The sequence below is a fragment of the Carcharodon carcharias genome, chromosome 10 (assembly GCF_017639515.1).
Source record: "Carcharodon carcharias isolate sCarCar2 chromosome 10, sCarCar2.pri, whole genome shotgun sequence".
In the NCBI taxonomy this organism is placed as follows: Eukaryota; Metazoa; Chordata; class Chondrichthyes; order Lamniformes; family Lamnidae; genus Carcharodon; species Carcharodon carcharias.
The window spans coordinates 62544968-62572929 of NC_054476.1; the positions used below are offsets into that span (position 1 = coordinate 62544968).

A 27962-nucleotide genomic window follows, 5' to 3' on the forward strand; every position below is an offset into this window, starting at 1 on the left:
ACTAGCCTTTGACTATTTATACAGCTATAGAAGAATTATGGATTCACTTTTATGTTAGCTGCCAGTCTCTTCTCATACTTGCTCCTCTTATTTCCTTTTTCACTTCCCCTCTGAACTTTCTACCTTGAGCCTGGTTCTCACTGGAATTAGTAATCTAACAATTGTCATATGCCTCTTTTCCTGCTTTCCCTTACTTTCCATCTCTTTCATCATTCAGAGAGCTCTGGCTTTGGTTGTCAGAGCTTTTCCCCTTATAGGAATGTACCTCAACTGTACCTACAACTCATTAAAGGCAGCCCATCGTTCAGTTACAGTTTTGCCTGCCAATCTTTGATTCCAATTTACCCAGGCTAGATCACTTTTTTTACCCACTGAAATTGGCCCTCCTTCAATAAAGTACTTATACTTTAGATTGCTCCTTGTCCTCTTCCACAGCTAATCTAAATCTTATGACAGTATAATCACTGTTCCCTAAATGTTCCCCCTACTGACACTTGATCCACCTCGCTCCCCAGAATCAGATCCAGCAAAGCCTCCTTCCTCAGTGGACCGAAAACACACTGATCAAGGAAGTTCTCCTGCACATGCTTTTCCTCCTCTCTGTCCTTTAGACTATTACCATCCCAGTCTATATTAGAAAAATTAAAGTCCCCTATAATCACTATTCTATAGTTCTTGCACCTTTCTGTAATTTCCGTGCCTTTGTATTTGTTTTACCAAAATCAGCCATAAGTAGTAAGGACCTTTCTGTACAAAGTAGTAAGAACCTTTCTGTACATTGTACTGCAAGATTCTGACAGAAAATCTCAAGAGATCTTTAACTGATGATTTGCAGTTTCTTGTATGCGAGAGCACCAGTGAGTGAACTTAGAAAGTGGAGTAATTTTCCGTTGTGTATCTGTGTCTTTATAAATTGTGATAGGCTGTGGTGTTCATTGTGAAATGTATGTTTCAGATAATCCCAAAGGAAATATTAGTTTAAACACATATTAATATCTTTGACATTCAAGCAGTTCTAACATAACACTGTAACCAGTCACACAGTTGAAACAATGCAATTTAACTGAGGTTGAGCACGTTTGTGACTAGTGCAAGAGAAGGTTGTGAATCCTTTTCTGCCTAATTGTATATGCAAATTAGGTTCAGGGCCATTGCTATGTACCCTTCAACAATGACACAGGATCACTGTAGTATATCTAACACCTGCTGCAAGGTTATTTCTTATACCCCTCAACACAAAGTATGGGTCATTATTATGTACACCTCAAACATGACATAAGGTCACTATCTATCTCAATACAAGGTCCAGGTACATTATTGTATAACTAATATGTGGCACAGAATCATTGCCGCTTAACCATAACTCATGGTGCAAGGTCATTTCTGTATATTGTTTATTATGTGGCTGCATAGATCTTATGATTACACTATTATTGACATTTTGAATTTATGAATCAAAGTAAATACAGGGTTGTGCGTTTTTCCTACCAAACCTTCATTCTGAAATGTTATCCAACCGATTTGCATGATGACTGAACTTAATGTGAAATTTTGCTTTACTGTTCAAGAAAATACTTTTCCCAAAAATTACAGAGACAGCTCAATATTGAGTGTTTATCGTCATGTAAAGCCTTTATTGTATATTTTTAATACTACACGTGGATTAACAATGAGTATGAATTTTGCATGATAATGATAAATGCCTTGTGGGGCTGGTATTCCCACCAATGAACTTAATACTTTATTTCTCATAGCCAGTGGGTAATGGGTTGACGTGCGAGTTGTGGAAAAGTGTGTGATTCCCATCGCCCCAAGGAAAAGGCTGTAAAAGAGAAACAAAATTTCATCTGTACTGCTGTGTGACAGTAAAAGAATCCAAAACTACTGCTGAAATGTTCTCATTTATCTGCAAGCTGCACGAACCCTGTGTGAAACAAGTTTGGGACAGCACATAAAACTTCCCTTAATCTCCACTCACTGATTCTAAATGCATCATGGGCAGAATTTTGCCCTTGGCGGGCAGGCTCAGCAGGGGCAGTCGGGAAGCCAACTGCGATTGAGGCCCACCAGCATGAAACACGAGCGGCAGAGCTGTGTGTGTGTGTTTTTGGGGGGGGGCGGTGGTGGTGGAAGAGGGTGAACGGGCCGAGCGGGAATTTCGCGCATGCGTGCAAGTGAGTGCTGCATAATCTCCCTGAGGCACAGAGCTGCCTCAGGGAGATGAAGAGATACAACAAAAAATATTAAAGAAAATAAAAATGTCACATGAGCGGGGACATGTTATTAATTCAATTGCAAAACTTTTATTTTTATTTGCTTTTGGAAACCTCATCCCGCCCGTGGATGAGGTTTCCAAAAAAAATTAAAAGGCTGCTTGGCCTTTTTGCCTGCCCGCCAACCGTTAGGTTGGACAGGCAGTGAAAAATTTACCTTAGTTGATTGATTAATGGCCTTAACTGACCTTTTAATTGTTGGCGGGTGCACTGCCCACTCCAGCACACACTCGCTGACCAAACTATCGTGCGTGCCGGAGTGTCCACTCACTGAGCAAAAATTTCTGCCCCATATCTCTATTCATTGGCATTAAGTTAGTTATTTCAGCTAGAGGTGATGTCAGAAATGAAAAAAAAAGTCACATTAACTTAAGAGAGACTTGCAGTTATGCTGGCCCTTATATTTCTCACACATATCCCAAAGTGCTTCATATGTTATAAATTATATGACTGTTGTCATGTAGACAAACAAGGCGGCTGATATGCAGCAAACAAAATCACATGAACAACTGTGAAATAGCCCGTTCATCTTTTCTCTGAATGGTGGCATTTAACAATGACATAAACCACCTCACTCAGCACATAAGAGCTGAGTTTTAACATCTTAAGCAAAGGATTGCACCACTAATCTCTCAGTATTACATTGGCGTGAGACTGAGGTATAGTGACAGATGTGGCAAATGACCTAAAATGTGGCATGTTACTTTAAATTTGTTTTACTTTCAGTTTAGTTTCTCTGTGTTGAGGGTAGAATCCACGTTCCTTATGAACCACCTGACAGATTTCTTTAATTTAACTTATAGTAAAAGGGTTTTGTAACGTGCAATTGGATACATATCTCGCATTCAATAGGTACTGTTTATTAAACCAGATGCCATTTCATCTATAGGATGTAGATTAACAGTCCAGATACTTGTTTGAAATAACATGGAATGGCAGATGGTACAGATAAAAACAACTCTTGGCTCAGGCATAAGGATACATTTCAACAACCATCTTTTCAGATTTTCTGAGCCCAATTAGATAGAGTCTGGAGATTTCCTATTAAGAAGTAAAGAGCGCACTTATAGATTACGCAGACGTGATTCCTGGATTGGATGTTGCCTCCAGGGCCAAGGGTGTTACTGGGTGGTTATAGAGCATTCTGAGGGCAGAGGCTGAAGTCAAGGTTTTTATCAGTACCAATGACATAGGTAGAGAGAGGGATGAGGTTCTGAAGGAAAATTTTAGGCAACCAGAAAGGAGGGTAGCAAGCAGGACCTCAAATGTGGTAATCTCCAGATTGCTCCTGGTGCCACCAATAGTGAGCATAGAAATAGGAGAATAGAGCAGGCTGGGCAGAGTGTGCAGGAGGGAAGTCTATAGAGTCCTGGGGCATTGGGACTAGTTTGGAGAAGGGGGGACTGTACAGGCCAGACAGATTGCACCACAGCACAGCCAGAACAAGTTTTCATGGGGCGGTCTGCTAGTGCTGTTGGGGAGGGCTCAAACTAACTTGGCAGGAGGATGGGAACCAAAAGGGAGAGGCAAGGTGCACAAACGATTGGGAGAAACATATGGCACTACAGTAAGAAACTGTACAATTTTAGGTGCAGTCAGACTAAGAGGGAATGCAACAAAGTCCAATACATATAAGTAAACACACAAAGTGTGGTAAATAAATTGATGAGCTGTAGGTGCAGATAGTCACATGGGAATGCGATGTTGAAGCAATAACATAGATCTGGCTCAAAAAAGGGCAGGAATGGGTTCTAAATATTCCTAAATACAAGTTGTTCAGGAAAGAAGGGAACAAAGTATTGATTAAGGAGAATATTATGGTGCTGGAGAGAGAGGATGCCCAGGAGAGATCAAAGGAACAATAGAGATACCATCAGACTACGGCGTGTATTTTATAGCCCAGCAACCAGTGAGAAAGATTTGGAGGAACAAATTTTCAGGGAAATTACAGAGAAGTGCAAAAAGTATAGAATAGCGATAATGAGGGATTTTCATTATCCTATAGAAACTGGGATAGTAATCGTGTAAATGGCAGAGAAGGTGTTTCTAAAGTATACTCAGGAGAATTTTCTTCATCAGCATATTTCTGACCTAACAAGGGAGGAGACCTTGCTGGATCTGATTCTGGTGCGTGAGGTTGGTAAAGTGGATCAAGGAGTCATCAGGGCAGCCTTTGGGGAATGGTGATCATAGTATACTAAGGTTTAGGTTAGCTAAAAAAGAACAGGGAGTAATTCATGGGCCAGAGTCCCATGAATTGAAACCCATTTCTCCTCAACAATCTTTTAGCCACACATCTAACTATCCAATCTTATTTGCCAATTTGCTTGTGGTTGAGGTAGTAACTGAGAAAGAAAATATTGATGGATAAGAAATAAGGAAATAAGCTAAGAAAATAGCCAGATTGTCTCACAGCCTGCCTCTACCCAACAGCAGACAAACAGGAGCAAGTCATAAATATTAGCATCCTGAAAGTGTTTAACTTGTACCTTATGTACAAGCAGGTAATGGTTGTATTGAACAATGAAGTGTTTCTCTCTGTCACTAAGTATTAAAATGTTAGATTTGTGTGAAAACCAAGAAAGTATTCTTGGTTTATTGCCAAAATCAAATGAACTTTGTGCACGATTAGTTGTATAAGTATGGCGGCCAGTTTGTTTTTTTTAAACTGCCGTTTGTTTTTTGTAACTTTCCGAATCTATGTCTCGTAGACTGTTGATTGTGGTCTAATTGGAGGCAACGTGTTTTTGGAAAACTGTCTGTCTTGAACTTGATGTAATTTCTTAAACTTGTCAAGTACTTATCCCATTGTGAAATCTGATTACCTTCAACAATGATAATTTCCCTACTTTAAGATTGTTGTTTGTGGTCTAATTGGAGGTAACAAGTAAAACAACATGTCTTTGTAAAATAGTATGTCTTTGTAAAACTGTCTGTCTTGTACTTGATGTAATTGCTTAAACTTGTCAAGTACTTAACCCATTGTGAAATGTGATTACCTTCAACAATATGTAACTGACCGATTGTCACATGATTGTTGCTACTCTGAAGTCGTCTCGTACCATTGGTTGTTTCACTGTATAAAGGAAGCTTCTAACTGCAGATCGGTGAGCAGATCTTTCTGGACCTGCTCCCAATGATCATTGTATATATAAAGTGCTAAATTAAAGTGTGGCCTTTTCCGCTGGTAACCTGCTGTGCTGTGGATTGATTACGTTTTTCTCTTACATAACCAAGAGATTATTACCTATATAGCTCTGTTTTTTCATTTAACCCCTAACTACTCATAAACCCTAAGGCAGAACTTCTTTCCTGGTCCCATCTACGTCGTTGGTACCCACATGAACCACAACAACTGGATCCTCCTCCTCCCACTGCAAGTCCCTCTGCAGCTCCGAGCAGATGTCCCGAAACCTGGCACCGGCAGGATTACCTTGATTAGTTATTTGGTTGGTGGTTGCATGATGTTAATTATAATTACGTTAACTGTAACGGATTTTCCTTTCTAAATGTAAGTAATTAATAAAAGTAACTTTCATATGATGTAATTCAGGGTAGGTCTTCGGACCACTAACTATATGATTGGCTATCTAGTTTCATCAGTACCTACGTGACGAACATTCACGCTTGGTCAAACATCGAGGATCATGGTCAGTTATCCCTGAGCTCCACTTTCACCTGAGTCATTCCCTTTGGTTGTGGTTTCCAGGAGTTAAGTCACAATGTGGTTGAAGAGTCATATGGACTCGAAACGTTAACTGTTAACTGCTGTCAGACCTGCTGAGTTTTTCCAGGTATTTTTATTTTTGTTTTTGTTTTGGATTTGGAGGCAACAAAGCCTTCTGGATTCGCTCTCAATTGCAGAGAACCGTGTCTAACCCCCTGACTATACTGTTCCCAACCACAACTACATTTCTATTGGAAAAACTCAGCAGGTCTGACAGCATTTCCGGAGAGGAATACAGTTAACGTTTCGAGTCCGTATGCCTCTTCAACCACGTTGTGACTTAACTCCACGAAACCACAACCAAGGGGAGTGACTCAGGTGAAAGCGGAGCTCAGGGATAACTGAATATGATCCTCGATGTTTGACCAAGCGTGAAAAATTTATTAATTTTGCTTCCAATTTCCACCCCTCCATCATTTTCACATGGTACATCTCTGACACTTCCCTTCCCTTCTTTGACCTCTCTGTCTCAATTTCTGGTGATAAGACTGTCCACCAATATCCATTACAAGCCTACCAACTCCCACAGCTACCTCGACTACAGCTCCTCACACCCCACTTCCTGTAAGGAATCCATCCCATTCTCTCAGTTCCTTTGCCTCTGTCGCTTCTGTTCTGATGATGCCACATTCAAAAACAGCTCCTCTGACATGTCCTCCTTCTTCCTTAACCGAGGTTTTCCACCCACGGTGGTTGACAGGGCCCTCAACTGTGTCTGGCCCATCTCCCGCGCATCCGCCCTCACGCCTTCTCTTCCCTTCCAGAAACATGATAGGGTCCCCCTTGTCCCCACTTATCACCCCACCAGCCTCCGCATTCAAAGGATCATCCTCCGCCATTTCCGCCAACTCCAGCACGATGCCACCACCAAACACATCTTCCCTTCACCCGCCCCGGCGGCATTCCGTAGGGATTGTTCCCTCCGTGACAGCCTGGTTCACTCCTCCATCATCTCCTACTCCTCAACTCCCTCCCACGGCACCTTCCCATGCAACCACAGAAGATGCAACACCTGCCCCTTCAGTTCCTCTCTCCCCACCATCCAAGGGTCCAAACACTCCATTCAAGTGAAGCAGCATTTCATTTGCACTTCCCTCAACTTAGTCTACTGCATTCATTGCTCCCAATGCAGTTTCCTCTACATTGGAGAGACCAAACGTAGACTGGGTCACCGCTTTGCAGAACACCTTCGGTCTGTCCACAAGCATTACCCAGACCTCCCTGTCGCTTGCCATTTCAACACTCCATCCTGCTCTCATGCCCACATATCTGTCCTTGGCTTGCTGCATTGTTCCAGTGAAGCTCAACGCAAACTGGAGGAACAGCACCTCATCTTCCGACTAGGCACTTTACAGCCTTCCGGACTGAATACTGAGTTCAACAATTTTAGATCATGAACTCTCTCCTCCATCCCCACCCCCTTTCCGTTTCTTCCCTATCCTTTTTGTTTTTTCCAATAATTTATATAGATTTTTCTTTTCCCACCTATTTCCATTATTTTTAAATGTATTTCCACCCGTTGTTTTATCTCTACCTTTTAGTATTTTTAGTATTCCCTCACCCCACCTGAGCTGTCTGTACCTTGTTTGTCCTGCTTTCTACCCTTAATTAGCACATTCCTTTAGATAATATCACCACATTCAACACCTCTTTGTCCTTTTGTTTGTGACATAGTTTGGTTATCTCCACCTATTACTGGCTTCTTGTCCCAACAACCCCCCCACCATCACCCCCGCCAAACCAGCTTATATTTCACCCCATTCCTATTTTTACTTAGTTCTGTTGAAGGGTCATAAGGACTTGAAACGTCAACTGTGCTCTTCTCCGCCGATGCTGCCAGACCTGCTGAGTTTTTCCAGGTATTTCTGTTTTTGTTTTACATTTCTATTTACTCCCCCCACTTGAATGGCTTCCTACACCACTGTGCCATGGTCAATTCACTCATGCATCCTGTAGCCCCCCACTCTCGTCCATACAATCTGCAAGAATCTCGAACCTGTTGGACAATTGCAAGAGCTGAGGCTCCTCCACTTCTATCTTCTTGATCCCCACACCTGCCTCATACACAGTTACACTCCCCTGAACCTGACCACAGATCAAATCAAAAGACCCTAGCCGAAGGAGTCTGAATGCCTTCTGCAACAAAGTGTTCAGTTAACTTTCCCCTTCCCCAATGCATCATAGCACCCAAAGCTCAGCCTCCAGCTCATTAACTCTGAGCTGCAGTTCCTCGATCCGCAGACAGTAAATGCAGACATGTTTGCTGCAAATCACATTGCGTCCACCAGTCCCCACATACTACAACTGCAACACATCACCTGCCCTGCCATCCTTATTTCGCTTTAATGAACTAATTAATTTTCTTAATTAAATTTTAATTAAGGCTTCTGGTCCTGCTTGTGCTTATTTCATTAATGTTGTACATACCCGGATTAAAATTCCCTAGTTTAGATGAGAAAAAAAGGGAAATGCTCAGCAACCAATCACGTGCCTTCTTTCCTGTTATGTCACACTTAATTTTCTTTAGAATGCTCAACCCACAGACCCCAACCCCAACACTTCAAACTCTTGCCACTGTATCTAGGTTACCTCTAGCATGTCACTAGGCTATTTCTGGTATGCAGCTTGTCACTTCTTGAGGTTGAAAAAAGTTTGAGAAAGGAGCATCTCTTTCTCCCTCTGAACAGAAATTCCCACGTGAACTAAATTCCCGACTTTGCTCTCAGTCTACATTGCACGCAGGCATAGTTGTCTCTCTTACTCTGAGAGAAATTCCCAGAGAGTCATTAGACTGTAGAATTCTCTTCCCCAGAGAGCACTGTGGGCTGGGTCATTGGATATATTCAAAACTGAGTCAGATTTTTGATCAACAAAGGAGTAAAGGTTATGGGGGAGGGGGGGAGGGGGACAGACAGGGATGTGGAATTGAGTCCACAACCATAATCTTATTGAAAAGCTCAGCAGGCTCGAGGAGCCGACTGACCTACTACTAATTTTTGTGCTCTTGTATTTTGACCTGGCAACAATTAAAATACGGCAATATAGTTCCAAGTCAGGATTGTGTGGCTTGGATAGGAACTTGCAGGCGGTGATGTTCCCATGGTTCTGCTGCCTTTGTCTTTCTAATTGGTAGAGGTCATGGGTTTTGAAGGTGCTGTCGAAGGAGCTTTGGTGAGTTGCTGCAGTGCATCTTGTAGACGGTACTTATTGCTGCCACTGTGTGTCAGTAGTGGAGGGAGTGATTAAGGTGGTGGATGGATGCCAATCAAGTGTACTGCTTTGTCCTGGATGATGTCGAGCTTCTTGACTGTTGTTGCAGCAGCACTCATCCAGGCAAGTGGAGAGTATTCCATCACGCTCCTGACTTGTGTCTTGTTGATGATGGACAAGCTTTGGGAAGCCAGGAGACAAGTTATTCACCACAGAATTACCAGTCTCTTGAAGCCACAGTATTTTTGGGTGGGCCAGTTCTGTTTCTGGTCAATGGTGACCCCCCAGGATGTTTATAAGGGGGTTTCAATGATGTTAATGCCATTGTCAAGGGGAAGTTGCTCAGATCATCTCTTGTTGCAGATGGTCATTGCCTGGCACTTATGAGGCATGAATGTTACTTGCCACTTACCAGACCAAGCCTGAACGTTGTCCAGGTCTTGCTGCATCTGGACACAGGCTGGTACAAGGAGTCATGAATGGTACTGAACATTGTACAATCACTAGCAAACACTCCTTCTCCTCACCTTATGATGGAGGGAAACAACTGAAGATAGTTGGGCCTAGGACTCTACCCTGAGGAACTCCTACAGTGTTGTCCTAGAACAGAGATAACTGACTTCCAACAAGCAGAACCATCTTCCTTTGTGCTAGGTATGACTCCAACCCATGGAGACTTTTCCCCGATTGCCACTCACATAACTTTTGCTAGGGCTCCTTGATGCACACTCAGTCAAATATTACCTTGCAGTCAAGGTCAGTCACTCTCACCTCACCTCTTGAATTTAGTTCTTTTGTCCATGTTTGGACCAAGGTTGTAATGAGTTTAGGAGTTGAGTAGCCCTGGAAGAACCCAAACTCATTGCCAGTGAGCAGGTTATTGCGGAGTAAGTGCTGCTTGATAACACTTCCATCACTTTACTGATGATCGAGAGTAGGCTGATGGGGTGGTAATTGCTGGGTTGGATTTGTCTTGCTTTTTGTGGACAGGACATACCTGGGCAATTTTCCACATTGTTGGGTAGATGCCTGTGTTGTAGCTGTACTGGAACAGCTTGGCTAGGGGCATGGTTAGTTCTGGAGCATAAGTCTTCAGTACTAATGCTAGACTGTTGTTGTGCCTATAGCTTTTGCAGTATCCAGCATCTTCAGCCATTTCTTGATATCATATGGGGTGAATTGAATTGGCAGAAGGCTGACCTCTGTGATGCTGGGGATCATCTACCTTGGTGCTTCTGGCTGAAGGTTGTTGCAAATGCTTTTCACTGATATGCTAGGCTCCCCGCCAGTGAGGGTTGGGATATTTCTGAAGCCTCCGCATCTAGTTAGTTTTTTACTTGTCCACCACCATTCACGACTGAATGTGGCAAGGCTGCAGTGCTTAGATCTGATCTGTTGGTTGTGGGACCGCTTACCTCTGTTTATTTCATGTTGCTTTTGCTGTTTGGCATGCAAGCAGTCCTGTGGTGTAGCCACCTCATTTTTAGGCATGCCTGGTGTCTCTCCTGGCATGCCCGCCTGCACTTTTCATTGAACCAGGGTTGATCCCCTGGCTTGATGCAGTGGTAGAGTGGGGGATACCCAGGCCAAGAGGTTACAGTCTGTGGCTGAATCCAATTCTGCTGCTGATGATGGCCCACAGTGCCTCATGGATGACGAGTTTTGAGTTGCTAGATCTTTTCAAAATCTGTCACATTTAGCATGGTGGTAGTGCTACACAACACATTGGAGGACTTTCCTCAATGTGAAGACGAAACTTCCGTCTCCACAAGGACTGTGCGGTGGTCACTCCTTTCAATACCATCATGGACAGATGCATCCGCGACAGACTGGGGTGGACGAGGGCAAGTAGATTTTTCCCTCCTGTTAGTTCCTTCACTACCTGCTGCAGACCCAGTCTAGAAGCTATGTCCTCAGGACTCAGCCAGTTGTAGCAGTACTGGTGCTACCAGCCACTCTTGGTGACGGGCATTGAAGTCTCCCATGCAGGGTACATTTTGTAACACACCGAGCGCTTCTTCCAACTGATGTTCAACACAGAGGAGTACTGATTCATCAGTTGAGTCATGGAGGAGCAGCAGGTGGCAATCAGCAGGAAGTTTCCTTGCCTATGTTTGATTAGATGCCATGAGACCTCATTGGGTCTACAGTCAATGTTGAGGACTCCCAGGGCAACGCCCTCCTACCCCTATACCACTGTGCCATCACCTTTGCACCGAGGCAGGTCCGCTGAGCCAGGAAATTTCCAGACTCGAGCTACCATGATTCATGACCCATGATGCTGACTCCCTCCCTCTGTGTTGTCAGGTTGCTTGTCTGACATCCAGGTCTGGATGAGCCAAAATTTCCTGCTACTAAATTTTATTGTGGGTACTGCTTTACTCATCAGAAATTACTACCTTTTAATTGATCATAGTGGTGATTATGCTGCTCACTTTTGTAATTTTATAAACTTTTCAAATCAACTTTTCCAACCATACTTCTCTTTTCCATTTGAAAAACATTCTTTATCTCATCATCATTAGTCACACACCCTTCAAATATCTGGGCATTGCGCTCTGGAACTCTTCTCCCATGACCTGTTGCTACCTCTTTCCCCGCCAAACAAATCAACTTCACCAGACAGGCAGTGGAATGGGCAGATACATAGCAGATGAAGTTTAATGAAGAAAAAGTGAGAGACCATGTATTTTGACAGGAAGAATGAGAGAAGCAACAGAAGCTAAATGATACAATTTTAAACAGGATGCAAGAAATAAACCTGGGAGTGTTTGAGCACAGATCTTTGAAGATGTCAGGACAGATTATCAAAGTTAATACAGCAGAAGGGAACCTGGGCTTTACAAATAGTGACACGGAGATTATGCAGAGGCTTTGCACAGAAGTTATGCAGCGCATAAAATATATAAAACACCAGTTTCGCCCTACCTGGAGTATTGCGTCAAATTCATGGCATTACACATTTGGAAGGGAGTGAAGGCTTTAGAGAGGGTACAGAAGAGATTTACTGGATTGGTTCCAAGGGTGAGGGATTACTGTTAGGTGGATAGACTGGAGACACTGGGGTTGTTCTTAGAGAAGGTCAAGAGATCTGATAGAGCTGTTTAAAATCATAAAGAACTTAGATAGAGTAAATAAAGGGAAACTGTTTCCAATGGCTGAAGGGTCAATAGCCAGAGGGCACAGATTTAAGGTGATTGGCAAAAGAGCCAATGTGAAGAAAAACATTTTTATACAATGAATGGTATGGATTTGGAATATACTGCATAATAGGGTAGTGTAGATACAGATTCAATAGTAGCTGTCAAAAAGGATTTGGATAAATACTTGAACGAGGAAAAAATTCCTAGGATATGGCGACAAAGTGGGGACTAACTAGATTGCTCTTCAAAGAGCTGGTGCAGTCTCGGTCGGCTGTGTTGTACTAACCTATGATTCCGTGAAACTCTAAATTGAGATTTCTGATGATGGCTTTGGTCTCAGTTTCTAATTCTTCTACTATTGCTTGGCTTCTGCTTCTGTGAACACTTCTGGGATAGACAACATTAAAGATGCAGTACAAATGTGAATTGTTGTTATAATGCTAGGTACATCCTGGCAGCATTTAAGGATGCAGCTGCTAAGAATGGTCACAGCAGATTTCAATCTGTGTTGGTGTGGACATGGAGAATGCATATAGTATAGCACTTGTAGTTTGTTGTGCCAGCATGATTTTTGTTTTATAATTCAATCAGTTTTTTCTCCTTCTTAAGGCATTCATTCTTGCTGAAGTATAATTCTATGAATGCCTGTAGTTCTTTGCTAGAATGAAAAGCCCTGGTGTACTTTTATTATGTGTTTGTCAAACTTGGTTATAGTTAGAATATTCTTTTAGTGTTTGCTGCAATATCTCTTACAGATCATTCACTTAGTCTTATACCTTGGTGCGGATGCGGAGATGGTCGTATGGCACAAATTCAGCAGGTTCATGCGCATTCTTCAGAACAGCATTCAGCATGCAGACAGCAACGCCTGGTAAAGCAACTACAAAACTCAGTAATTTCCACAAACGACCTGAAGAACAAAGAAACCATCAGATGTAGCCCAGCAATAGTGGCCACACAGCTAAAAGCATTTCGAATTTAAAATATAAGGAATATTAGGTAGTACAGAACTTGAGTATTGCTGAAAAAGAGATTTTTTTGTCAAAGCTTTTTGCCTTGCACTCATCAGGGCAATTTGCAAGAAAATACCAATATCAGGGGTATCAAGATATTTATACTGAATGAGGAGAGTGCTGATATGTTGGCAAGTGGACTCTGATTGGTAGAGGTGTTGCCATGGAGAATGCACCAGTTGGTGGTGACTGACAGTTAACTGCCAAGCATTGCTTGTAATTTAAACCAAGCAGTTTGAGTTTGACTGTTCAATACATTGCCCTGGGGAATGAACCAGCAAATGGCTGTCACTTATTTTGCTTAGCTGAAACAGGTGTAATGTGTGTATATATTTTTTCTGTATGCAAAGAACAGGGCCCTGTGTATTAATACATATAGCTTCCAGTACACTGAAATGCGCCACATTGCAAGCCTGACTAAAGATCATAAATTGGTTGTCAGCACACTGAGGATTATTTAGCAAATGTTGTCCAATCGCGGAATCGCGTCTGATGTTGGACACTGTGTTTTGAATTGTAAAAGCACGGGGTGGCTGGGTACGGTCCGTACCTTGCCCATTGCAAACAATACCTTGCCCATTGCGAACAGCAGAAGGGACGTGCTGCTTGAAACGATCAGCCAGTCTTTGGGATGTGCAGCCTACATACTTAGCATCACACTGGCACTGAAATTCATACACCACATTAGTCATTTGTGTGATAGGTAGAACATCTTTTTGGCTTGACAGCAGCATCCAGTAAGTGACAAATATCATTTGTGTTGCTACTGGATAGTAGCAGCGTGAAACAACTAGCTTCACCTGTTGCTCTAATTTCTCTCCCCTTTACTCTCTTCTCATATAGCATAAGTATATTGTTTCCCCTGACACTGATATTTTCTTGAGAATTGTTCTGATGAGTACAAGACGAAAAGTTTCAATAAAAATGTCTCTTTTTACATAAAAAATATTAGAAGCTATTATTAAAGACATTATAGCAGGGCACTTAGAAAAATTCAAGGTAATCAGGCAGAGCCAACATGGTTTTGAGCAACGGAAATAATGTTTAACCAATTTACTGGAGTTCTTTGAGGAAGTAACATATGCTGTGGATAAAGGAGAACGGGTGGATATACTGTACTTAGATTTCCAGGAAGCATTTGATAAGGCACATCAAAAATTATTGTGGAAAATATAAATTCATGGTGTAGGGGGTAACATATTGGCATGGATAGAAGATTGGCTAGCTAACAGGAAACAAAGAGTGGGCATAAATGGGTCATTTTCTGGTTGGCAAGATGTAATGAGTGGTGTGCCACAGGGATCAGTGCTGGGGCCTCAACTTTGTACAATTTATTTAAATGACTTGGATGAAGGGACCAAAGGTATGGTTGCTAAATTTGCTGATGACACAAAAATAGAAACATAGAAAATAGGAGCAGGAGTCAGCCATTCGGCTCTCCGAGCCTGTTCCACCATTCATTATGATCATGGCTGATCATCCAACTCAATAACCAGCTCCCATTTTCTCCCCATATCCCTTCGCCCCAAGAACTACATCTAACTCCTTCTTGAAAACATACAGTGTTTTGTCCTCAACTACTTTCTGTGGTAGCGAATTCCATAGGCTCACCACTCTCTGGGAAGGAAAGTAAGTTGTGAAGAGAACATAAGGAGGCTACAAAGGGATATGGATGGGTTAAGTGCGTGGGCAAAAATCTGATAAATGGAGTTTAATATGGGAAAATGTGAAATTGCCCATTTTGGCAGGAAGAATAAAAAAGCAGCATTTTATCTAAATGGTGAGAGATTGCAGAGCTCTGAGATGCAGAGGGATCTGGTGTCCTAGTGCATTAATTACAGAAGGTTAGTATGCAGTTACAGCAAGTAATTAGTAAAGTTAATAGAATGTTATTATTTATTTTGAGGGGAATTGAATACAAAAGTATATATGGCATTAGTAAGACCACATCTAGAGTACTGTATATAGTATTAGTCTCCTAATTTAAGGAAGGATGTAAATGCATGGAAGCAGTTCAGGGAAGGTTTACTAGACAAATACCCAGAATGGGCAGGTTATCTTATGAGGAAAAGTTGGACAGGCTAGGCTTGTATCTGTTGGAGTTTAGAAGACTAAGAGGTTGCTTGATTGAAACATATAAGATCCTGAGGGGTCTTGAAAGGGTGGATGTGGGAAAGAGGTATGCTCTTGTGGGAGAATCTAGAACTAGGAGTCACAGTTTAAAAATTTGGGGTCGCCCATTTAAGATAGGGGTGAGGAGAAACTTTTCTCTATGAGGGTCGTGAGTCTTCGCAACTCTCTTCCTCAAAGGGTAGTGGAAGCAGAGTCTTTGAATATTTTTAAGGCATAGGTAGATAGATTCTTGATAAGCTAGGAGGTGAAAGGTTATCAGGTGTAGGCGGGAATGTGGAGCTGAGGTTACAATCAGATCAGCCATGATCTTATTGAATGGCAGAGCAGGCTTGAAGGGCTGAGTGGCCTACTCCTGCTCCTAATTTGTATGTTTGCATGGAATTTATTGCTATATGAAATGAGTCAATATTATACTGTATGCTTGCTGTTTATTTTCAGCATACAAATACAAAACCAAGATACTTTCACTTCAGATTAATGCAGTTGAGAAACAGCTTTGTAAACTTAACCTATTTTTTCAACAAAAAAATAACCCAGGCTCTATGCTGTAAACATTTTCCATCAGTTTTTCTTCATTACTAAAAATCTTAAAATAAACAGTGCTCAGCTGAATTTATGTGCAAATAAAGGTTTGATTTCTAGCACACCAAGTGAAACAAGCATCCAATATGCTTCACATTCGCATCACTGCAGTTGATACAGCATCATGTAGCTTTAATACAATCACAACAGGACTGCAAGTGGGAATGGGTTCCTAATACTGGATGGTAAGCATTTTCAAGTGTGACAAAGATGAACAGAAAGCACTCACAAACACAGTTTGATTTTTTTAAAGGATGATAAGCTAAGCTCTTAAATTAAAGTCAGTGACTATTTGTTATTAACTTTTATTCAATTATACTTAACATGAAAAGTGGTACTTCAACCCACGTGAACAACTCACTTTCTTTGAACAAATGCTTTCTTAGCATACCGCTCCAGTCTTTGTGCAACAGTCTGTGCCTTATCACAAGCAACCCGAGAAATCTGCTAATAATCCATAATGTATTCAATTTCTTACATAGGTTGATACACCATTGAAATCTATTATATCAACATATACTCAGAATTCCAGTGGTAAAATTGACTAAGCTGAAGCTTTGTTTGGACTTGATACTTTAGCCCAGACCTGTTACTCTGAAAGAAAATTGTTCAGTCTGAGAATGTGGTGTTTATTTGATTTTCCAACTCCATTTAATTAACTTTTAGCAATTGCTGCTGGGTTATTGTTCAAAATTATTTGAAGCCAGTTCAAAGGATTATTTGGATAAAGTTTATTTTAATGTTTTCTGAAACAGAGAGGCTGATTTTCTTTTGGTGACAAAAGCTAACAGACTGTACTAATCACTCATCTGTTGCAGCTTTTGTTACATGTTAAATGAACTTCAGAATGCGCATTAAGCAGAGGAGAGAAAACAGAAAGCTTCCATTATCACTCAAGAGAAATAGAAATGTGGTAAAATATAAGCTGTTTAAGGGGGTTTGGACAGTGAAGCTAGATGGAGGGCCAGTGATAGGAGGAGGCAAAGGAGAGGTTGCCAAAGATGTCATAAACAAAAGGTCAAAGGAGTGTTGACATTTGCTAAAGGATGTGCTATTGGTGGCATTAAGGGTAGAAAGCAGGATGAGCAAGTGACAGATGGCCCTAATGGGGTCATATGGACTCGAAACGTTAACTCTGTCTTCCTCTCCACAGATGCTGTCAGACCTGCTGAGTTTTTCCAGCAATTTTTGTTTTTGTTTCAGATTTCCAGCATCTGCAGTATTTTGCTTTTAAGCTTCCATTATCACCTATTTTGTTGGCATTCCAATTACCTACACTGCTGAGAAAGAAGAGAAGAAAGCAATAAAAAATCTTTCACTATCTTAATTTCATTTTAAGTTTAAAATTGAAAATGATAAAAATCATTGAGGGAAATGACTAAGAAGGTTATGGTCAGGGAAAAACTGAATGAGGTAGCTTCTGACTGCTTAGTCTTAGATGGAGAGACTGAATAGATGGTGGGTTAAGGATGAACTGAGTGATGATGGAGCAAGGAATGAAGGTTACAAAAGTTGAGCAAATAGTTCACAGAGTAGAGGTATGTTCTCAAAATGCAGCTTTATCCTAAAGCCTTCTTGTCAATTTCCTCAGCTGTCTGATCGGAGTCAGAACCAGGCTGCCTATGTACCAACAAAGGAGATGTAGCCTGCAACAGGATCTTCAATAGAGTATCGGATTCCACAGGTTCATGTTTCCAGAGTGTAGCCAAGTACCTCTGACATCCATGACTCTCAAGCATCTAGACAGAGCATGAAAATGAGAAGACAGCCACACCAAGAGGAAGCACTGTGCTTAGAAGAAAGACATAACGTAAAATGATGCATATTAAAAACTCACAATAAATAGTCTTATATGATAGCAGCAGCTGTCCATAGTTGAAGTAATGAAAAGAGCTGAATGTTAGTATTTCAGTGAAAGAGCTATGACAGAGTTCTTAAGCAAGACTGAATGCAATTAATAGTTATGGCAAATGATAAGCAGCTGGTTGAACCAGGCAAGACCCACCAAAAATCAACCGCTTCAACAGCTTTAATGTAGAAAAATGTCGTATGATGCTTTGCAGAAGCAGAATCAGACAATAACTAATAGCAAGCCAAAGGAGAATATATCAGAAGGAGCGACTAATAGCTTGGTTAAAGGTCCAAGTTCTAAGAGGGGTAGAGAGGTGAAGAGGTATTCAGAATATCAGAGGTTAGGTGGCTGAAGACACAGATATCAGGATGGGTAAAGGGATTTGGAGATGCATAAAACGGTTGGGAAACACAGTTCTTGAAGAATTGTAAGGCTACAAGACGTCAAAAAAAGAACTTGAATTTATTTAGCACTGTTTACAACTTCAGGATATCTCAAAGCGAACAGTGCTAAACATTGTGCAATCATCAGTGAACATTCCCACTTCTGACCTTATGATGAAAGGAAGGTCATTGATGAAGCAGCTGAAGATGGCTGGGCCTCGAACTCCTGCAGTGATGTCCTGAAACTGAGATGATTGACCTCCAATAGCCCACAGCCATGTTCCTTTGTGCTAGGTATGACTCCAGCCAGTGAAGAGTTCACCCCCCCAATTCCCATTTACCCCAGTTTTGCTAGGGCTCCTTGATGCCACACTCAGTCAAATGCTGCCTTGATGTCAAGGGCAGTCACTCTCACCCTTTTACTTAATCTATTACAATGAAGACAACCTCCATTTACTATATTAACCACCATACTTTTTTACTTGTTAGAATACTTTGCTTAAAAAATTAAAAATAATTTTCAATCTAGATATTCTCTTAGCAGTAGTCTGCAGCTGAAGGGCAAGGCCTTCTACTTATTACACAGCATTATTGACCAAACTCGAGCTAAAACCGAACTGACTATAAATCTATCTGACCTCGGGGATTCGCGGCCTTGTCTCCAGGGAGCAGACTCATAGGGAGAAGCACCGGAGCGGTGACCTTGGGGCACAGAGTAACTGAAGCCAAAACTGAAAAAGTGACATCACAGGAAACCTGTGACCTGATTGGTTGGTAGGAATTCTGCACCAAATTTGTAAAATAAAACACTGCAAAGCTAATTAATAAATTAATTAACTAAGTAGAGATGGCTGGGCAGGTGATGTGTTGTAACTGTATGATGTGGGAGCTGGCAGATCCCATTGCAAGCCGCAGTGACCACGTCTGCAGCAAGTGTTGGTTGCTGGAGGAACTCCGGCTCAGAATTGATGAGCTGGAGTCCGAGCTCCAGACGCTGCGGCACATCCGGGAGGGGGAGAGTTACCTGGACACTTTGTTTCAGGAGGTGGTCACACACGGTAGATTAAGTACCTCAAATTCAGTCAGTGGTCAGGATCAGCAGGGTGTGACTGCAAGTGAGGCAGGTAGAGGGAACCTGTGTTCAGGAACAGAGGAGCCTCAGCTCTTGACCTTGTCCAACAGGTATGAGGTACTTGCTCCCTGTGTGGTTGAGGAACAGGGCTGTAGGGAGGATGAGCCAGCTGACCACGGCACAGAAGACCATTCAAAAGGGGGGAGCAAAAAGACAAGTGGTAGTTGTAGGGGATTCTATAATTAGGGGAATTGATAGCATCCTTTGTAAGGAGGATCGAGAGTCCCGCATGGTATGTTGCCTGCCCGGTGCCAGGGTAAGGGACATCTCTGACTGGCTTGAAAGAATATTGGAGAGGGAGGGGGAGGATCCAATTGTTGTGGTCCAGTCGGGACAAATAACATAGGTAAGACTAGGAAAGAGGAACTGTTTGGGGATTATCAGGAACTAGGAACTAAATTAAAGAACAGGTTCTCAAGGGTTATAATCTCTGGATTACTACCCGATCAAATTGGCATAGGGACTCGAGAATAAGGGAAGTAAACACGTGGCTAAAGGAGTGGTGCGGGAAAGAGGGGTTCCATTTCGTGGGGCACTGGCATCAGTATTGGAACAGGAGGGATCTGTACCGTTGGGACGGTTTCCACCTGAACCGATCTGGGGCCAATGTTCTAGCGAAAAGGGTAAATAGAGTGGTCAACAGGACTTTAAACTAGAAATTGGGGGGGAAGGGAAGGGTAAAACTCCAAGAAGTATGACTAATGGGAAAGAAAGCATCCCAAGGCATTCCACAGCATCATTATAAAACTAAGTATGACACCGAGACACATAAGGAGATATTTGGTCAAAAGACCAAGGTTTTAAGATACATCTTAAAGGAATAATGGAAGATACAGAGGTGGAAAGGTGGAGGGTATTCCAGGGCTTGGGACTTAGGCAACTAGAGATAACAGAGAGATCTGTAGTAAAGGTCTTCTGTACTCATTTCTCCCCTCCCCCCACAGTTAGGTCCTCTCTTGTGGATAAGGTCTTTTTCTGCATATATTCTCATTTATCTTTTTTTAAAATCCATTTATGGGATGTGGGCGTAGCTGGCTAGGCTTGCATTTATTGCCCATCCCTAACTGCCCTTGTTCAGGGGACATTTAAGAGTCAACCACATTGCTGTCGGTCTGGAGTCACATGTAGGCCAGACTAGGTAAGGACGGCAGATCTCCTTCCCTAAAGGACATTAGTGAACTAGATGGGTTTTTTTTAACAACAATCGACAATGGTTCCAAGGCCATTAGACTTTTAATTCCAGATTTTTATTGGACTCAAATTCCACCATCTGCTATAATGGCATTACCCTGGGTCTCTGGTTTACTAGTCCAGTGACAATACCACTATGCCATCGCCTTCCCATTTTGTAATAATACAAAATGTTTAAGGAAAACTGAAATTTCTGCTGAATAAAGAAGCTGAATTTGTGTATCAGACCCCTTAAGGCTGAAAGCTACATTTGAACATTGTAAACTAGCTAAGGATTAACAGAAGGAAATAGAGGCGAGATCCGGTTTGGGGCTACAAAAGAAAAATGGAGACAAAATTACACGGAGAAAAACTGAAATGAGATTCGGCTAAAAGGGCAGGTGCAAACAGAGAAAAAGAAATGGCTGAGAAGGTTGCAAGAACATGCAGCACACCAATTCAAAATTGATTAAACTGATGGACATCAAACTCTGAATTTAAGGCAGAAAATGTTGGGAATACACAGCTCCGTCATAATATGAAAAGAGAAATGTTAACATATCAGATGTGAACTCTACTAGAACTGATTGACCTTTGTTATAGTACTGCACAAAATAGAGATTGTGGGAAGAATGCACAGAAGTCAAGGGCTTTGTACATTAAGTACATTCACAAAGAAGCAGTTAAAATAGCCTCTGACCAGGTTTATTTCAAAAGCTAAAAGATTACGTAATATGCTGAATGATAACATACATTAATATTATTGTTGTCAAGGGGCTTTTACGATTTGGTGTTTGGAACCATAGAAAGCTTACGGCGCAGAAAGAGGCCATTCAGCCCATCATTTCTGCGCCGGTCACAAGAAGAGAAAAAAGAAGCTAGCCACTCGTTTTTAATCCCACTTTCCAGCACCTGGTCAGGAACCTTGCAGGTTATATCATACAGGTGTATATCCAGGTACCTTTTAAATGAGTTGAGTGTTTCAGCCACAACCACCAATTTATCCAGAATTCCAGACGTTCACCATACTCTGAGTTAAAAAGTTTTTCCTCATGTCCCCTCTAATTTGTCTGCCAATCGCCTTAAATCTATGTCCCCCATTAATTGACCCCTTAGCTAGGAGAAAACATTTCTTTCTTTCCTGTCTATCCTATTTAGGCCCCTCATAATTTTGTACACCTCAATTAGGTCACCCTTCAGCCTCCTCTGTTCTAAGAAAAACAACCCTAGCCTATCCAATCTTTCCTTATAGCTGCAATTTTCAAGCCTCAGTAACATTCTCGTAAATCTCCTCTGTACTCTCTCCAGAGCTATTATGTTCTTCCTGTAGTGTGGTGACCAGAACTGTGCACAAACTTCGAGCTATGGCCTAACCAGCGTTTTACACATTTTCAGCATTACATTCCTGCATTCAATACCTCGCCTAATAAAGGAAAGCATTCCATATTCTTTCTTTACCATCTTACCCACCTGTCCTGCCACCTTCTGCGACCTGCTTCTTACTTCCTCAACCGCTCTCAATATCCTCCCATTTACTGAGAATTCCCTTGCTTTGTTTGCCCTCCCTAAATGAATTACCTCACACTTTTCTAGATTGAATTCCACCTGTCACTTTTCCACCCACTCAACCAAACCACTGATATAATTCTGGAGACAACAGCTATCCTCTTCACTATCAACTACACTAACCATTTTTGTGCCATCTGCAAATTTCCCAATCAAACCTCCCACATTTAAGTCCAAATCATTAACAGAGACAACAAACAGCAGGGGACCCAACACTGAAACCGCTTTCCACTCGCAAAAACATCCGTTGACCATTACCCTTTGTTTCCTGTCACTGAGCCAATTTTGGATCTAACTCGCTACCTTCCCCTGTATCCCAAGAGATCACACTTTTCTGACCAGTGTGCCATGTGGGACCTTGTCAAATGCATTACTAAAATCCACGTAGACAACGTCCACTGCATTACCCTCATCAATCCTCTTTGTTACTTCCTCAAAAAGTTCTATTAAGTTAGTAAGACACAACCTTCCCCTAACAAAACCATGCTGACTATCCCTGATCAATCTGTGTCTTTCTAAGTGACAGTTTATCGTGTCTCTCAGAATCGATTCCAATAATTTGCCCAGCACCAATGTCAGACTGACTGCTCTATAATTTTCTGGCCTATGCCTCGCAGCCTTTTTAAATATTGGTACAACGTTCGCAGACCTCCAGTCCTATGGTACTTCACCTGTATCTGGTAAAGATTGGAAAATGATCCTCAGGGCATTTGCTATTTCCTTCCTGGCTTCCTTTAACAACCTGGAATACAATCCATCCATCCCTGGTGCTTTATCCACCTTCAAGGATGCCATTCAATCCATTACTTCCTCTCTCATTATGCTTACTGTATCTAATATTTCGCAATCTTCCTCTTTAACTAGAATATCTACCCTTTACTTAGTGAAGACAGAGGCATGGTACTCATTGAGAACCCTGCCCGCATCTCCAGCATCAACACAAGTTACCATGTACATCTCTGATAGGCCCTACCCTGTTCTTAGTTATCCTCTTGCTCTTAACATACTGGTAAAACAACTTTGGGTTTTCTTTGATTTTACCTGCCAATATTTCTCATATCCTCTCTTTGCTTTCCTCGGGAAGAATTTTCAGGTGTGCGTCCCGATGTCACCGCGCATCATTTAGATTGTCATGTCGGCGGACGTGCCGCCAAACTGTCAAAGGCCTATTAAGGCCATTAAGAAAGTAATTGAAGTTGTTAAGGATGCTGTCCATCCAGCATTAAGGTTGGCGGGCAGGTGAAGAGCCCAGAAGGCCTTCATATTTTTCATGAAACCTCATCCACGGGTGGGATGAGGTTTCATGAAGGGTTTATTAATTAAATAAAAATATTTGAAAAATTCATTGACATGTCCCAGCTCATGTGACACGTCATAAAATATTTTCTTTTCTTCATTTAAATTTTTAAACCTTAAACTAATCTCTCTGAGGCACCTCTGTGCTTCAGGGAGATTCCTGCGCTCTTTCACGCACATGCCCGACTCAGGAAATCCCCACCACCCCCCCTACCTGTATATGGAGCGCTCAGCACTTCCGGGCATGCATCACGCTGGGTGGGCCTGCCCACATAAAATGGCGACACAGCCCCGATCAGGTTTGCACCCGCCCCTGCATAAACGCCTGATGGGGGGAAATTTTTGCTCCGAATTTCCTTTTTTACTTCACCCCTGTACTTTCTATACTTCTCTATGCTTTCTACAGTATTAAGCTTTTGTGACTGTCATAAGCTTTCTTTTTCTGCTTTATCTTACTCTTGTCTGCTTCTGGATAACCAGGAGGCTCTAGATTTGGCAGTATCACCCTTTTTCTTTGTGAGGACACTGTCTACACTATGCCCGTAGAATCTCGCTTTTGAATACCTCCCACTGATTTGATAGTTTTCCCTTCTAGTAGCTGTATCCAGTCCACTTTCGCCAGTTCACCTCTTAGCTTTGTAAAATTTGTTCTTCCCCCAATTTGGAAAATTTTACTCCTGTTCTATCTTTGTCCTTTTCCATAATTATACTAAATCCCCCAACGGTTACTTCATCCACTTGCCCAGCTTCATTTTCTAAGACTAAACGTAGAATTGCACCCCCTCTCATTGGGCTTGTTACATGTTGGCTGAAAAAGTTCTCTTGAATGCAGTTCAAGACTTTTGTGCCCCCTATGCCCTGTTTGTACCCCAACTGATATTAGGGTAGTTAAGTCTCCAGCTATTACTGCCCTATTGTTTCTGCATTCTAAATTTGCCTACATATTTGCTCTTATATCTCCTTTCCAATATTCGGGGGGGCAATAGTACACTCCTGGCAATGTGGCTGCCCCTTTTTTATTTCTGAGCTCAACCCATACGGCCTCATTTGGTGCTTAATTTAGCATATCATCCCTTCTCACAACTGTAATTGTTTCTTTAATCAATAATGCTACACACCCACCTTTTTTATCCCCTTCTCCATCCTGCCTGAGAACTCTATGTCCAGGGATGTTGAGTTGCCACTTTTGCCCTTCTTTAAGCAAAGTTTCCGTTATAGTGATGATATCATGCTGTCACATATATATCTGGTGCCCTCAGCTCTTCGGCTTTACTTGCTATGCTCCTTGCATTTACATATGCACCTCTAAACACTGCCAAACACATTTTAACCTGTGCTTTCAGAGTCTTTCACTATTTCTCCATCTCCCGTTCCCTGCTGTGAATTCGCCCTCAAGTTCCCAGCCCCCTGTCAATCTAGTATAAACCCCCACAACAGCACTTGCAAATCTCCCTTCGAGTATATCTGTCCCAGTCCTGTTCAGGTGTAGATCGTCCAGCTTGTACATGTTCCATCTTCCCCAGAAACTATCCCAATGCCTCATAAACCTGATGCCCTCCCTCCTACACCAGCTTTCCAGCCTTCAATCAGTTTGTTCTCTTATTTCTGTAATTACTTGCATATGGAACTGGGAGTAATCCTGAGATTACTGCTTTAGAGATAGCTTTTCAATCTCCTTCCTAGCTCCCTGAAATTTGCTTTCAGGACCTCATCCCCTTTCTTATTTAAGTCATTGGTGCTAACGTGGATTACGACCTCTGGCTGATCACCCTCCCACAAAAGAATATCCTGCAGCCACTCTGTGATATCTTTGACTCTGGCACCAGGGAGGTAACATAAAATCTTGGAGTCACGTCCAAGGCCACAGAAATGCCTCTCTGTTCCTCTAACTAATGAATCCCCTATCACTACTGCTCTTCCCCTCTTCTTCCTCCCCCACTCCTGTATAGCAGAGCCACCTGTGGTGCCAGAAACCTGGCTCTGACTATATTCCTCCAAGGAACCAATGCCCTTACCAGTATCCAAAATGTGTGACCACCTTTCCGAATGTGGCTATCCACATAGCTCTCAGCCTCGCAGATGCACCACAGTGACTCCAGCCGCCATGCAGAGTTCGGCAGCTGGTGACACTTTCTGCACATGCGGTCATCTAGGACACTGGTAGCGTCCATGACTTCCCACATATTACAGGACATGCATTCCATACAACCAAGCTGTCCTGCCATCACTTCAATTTACTTCCCTTATGTTAACCTTATTTTACTTTAGTTTACTTATACTGATTTATTTTACCTGGGCTTGACTTAATTGTACTTCCCTATTGCTTGTGTTTCTTACTAAAATCTAAGTAGCTCCTTCTTTTCAGAAGAATGTGTTTTTCTAATTTTCAGCTACTTGAAAACCCTCCCTAGCTGTAGTTTCTCATCAACCGATGAACTTGTGTTCCTCCTGTGATATCACTCTTGGATGTTTTCAAAACTCAGCCCTCTCATGGAGCTTTTCAACTCCTGGACTCCTACATGCTGAGAAAGATAGGGAAAGAAAAAGAGAAGAGCACCTCCCTCTTCTCCTCCTTGAACTCTCTTCTCACCAAATTTGCAGCAATTCCATTCTGTAACAGTGCACTCCATGTCAAAAATCAAAAGGCTGATATTCTGTTATTTTACTTAACTCAAGATCAAATGGCAGTGTTCCATTACAAAGTTAGCCACGTCATCGAATGAGGTGTTTGAGATGGCAATCAGAGAAAAGGGAATGGTTACTGTTATTGGCATGCATGTTTTATTTTACTTGTGTACAGTGATGCTGAAAAAAGGCAATATTTTTGATATTCCAAACTGCTTTTACAAATAGGATAAAAATGTCACTTTGTTTCCTTGGTGAAGCATAACAATGCACTGTTATTTTCTTCAGCAGAATAATAGAAGAGAAAGCAATCATACAAGCAGCTCAGTGGGTAAGATTCATGGTACCAGATAATACTTCAAATCATGTTGTAACACATGGATTCTTTATAGTGGCAAAAGACAAAAGCAGAATCAGCATAAATTCTCTTAATGGCAAAATAGCATTTTCCAAAATCCAAATGGTTCTAACTTCTGGAAAGTACAGTTATTTGAGATAACCATTTGTAAATCCAAGAGTTAATGGAGGGGGATAGAATTTTGATATCTTTATAGATGTTGATTTATAACTAATGCGTTCATATTGCCCACTATTCGTGCCTTGTTTACACATTATAAACATCTGGTCATTTTTTAAAATTAAAACTCTAAATTTGAAGGGCTTGTACCTTTGGGAGGGGACTAAATTTACTTTATGTCAAGTGCTTTGAGATACTGTACAAGAATGCAAGTCTTTCATTACCTGGACCACAGGGGTGCTGGAAAAATTAGCTGTTCTGTTAGCCGCTGAGCAAAATAAAGAATTTTCACTTATATAGTGCCCTTCACAAACTCAGTATGTCCAAAGTGCCTTAGAGTCATTGAAGTAGTTTTGAAGTGTAGTCACTTTTTTATTGTAGGAAATACAGCAACCAATTTACTCACAGCAACATGATAATGACCAGATATCTGTTTTAGTGATGTTAGTTGAAGCATTAATATTGGTCAGGACACTGGGAGAGCTCCCATGCTTTTCTCTGAATAAAGCCATGGGATCTTGCATGTTCACCTAATGACAGACAAAGCCTTGGTTTGATGTTTTCTCTGAAAGACTGCACTCCAACAGTGCAGCACCCTCTTGTCAACACAGATTTTGTGTTTAAGTCTATGTGGTGGAAAAGAACCCATGATCTTCTGACTCAGAGGCAATAGCAGGTGAAGGATAGGGGTCAGTTATCACCACATGCAAGGAAGGTGTAACCTATGGTATATCTCAATAATTCAAGTTTTAAGAAAGAAACAAAAAGGAAAATTGTACCACGTCAGGTACAGTCTAGCCATCTCTTCCCCCCAATTGCATGTGTTCACGTTGTGTGTGTGACAGATTATTCTACCGTGTATCTGATCTTTCTTTCTGGCAGTCAATGTCAATATCTTGCAAACGTTAATCATATGGTGGGGTGGGGTGGGGTGGAAATCATTTTCATTTGGGTCACTCAGATTCAGCTCCAAAGCTTATAAATGAGTTTGGAGGTCATTTTCCTAATTTCAGGTGTCACCCCCGACAGTTACCCCATTCAGTCAGTATGTCTCTGCTTCTCGGCCAGCCGCCGTTTTATTTAAATCTTGGCACGGCGTCTGCAGCTAACGGTTACTTTTCAATTACCACCAGAGCGCGTGCCTTCCACGTGTACTGCGATGGTCAGTGTCAGCTTCCCTCCTTGCACCCATTCATTTGATCATTTCAGTTTTAGTGTGGTGATTATTAATCGCTTGGTGCTGTATTTTCTTTTTTACCTGCTTCTTGCCCGTGTGCCTGGCTGGCTGCCGCCAAAATTCTGCTAGCTTTCAGCCCGCTTGCTCCCAAACTTTGCGCCAT

General features: G+C 41.9%; 1 protein-coding gene across 1 annotated transcript; it reads right to left on the bottom strand.

Annotated features, from left to right (window-relative positions):
* Nucleotides 1-1741: 1741 nt before the first annotated feature.
* LOC121282836 (cytochrome c oxidase subunit 6A, mitochondrial-like) lies at nt 1742-27962 on the bottom strand. The gene is made up of 3 exons (XM_041196649.1): nt 27881-27962; nt 13130-13263; nt 1742-1822 (listed from the first exon to the last, which is right to left on the bottom strand). Exons 1-3 carry the CDS (start codon nt 27960-27962, stop codon nt 1742-1744), a joined length of 297 nt encoding a protein of 98 aa, XP_041052583.1.

Coding starts and splice junctions, on each gene's coding strand:
- LOC121282836 (XM_041196649.1), bottom strand. CDS start 27,962: ATGGCGCAAAGTTTGGGAGCAAGCGGGCTGAAAGCTAGCAGAATTTTG. Junction 13,264..27,880: donor GGCACACGGGCAAGAAGCAG/GTAAAAAAGAAA, acceptor TTTGTTCTTCAG/GTCGTTTGTGGAAATTACTG. Junction 1,823..13,129: donor ATCTCCGCATCCGCACCAAG/GTATAAGACTAA, acceptor TCTCTTTTACAG/CCTTTTCCTTGGGGCGATGG.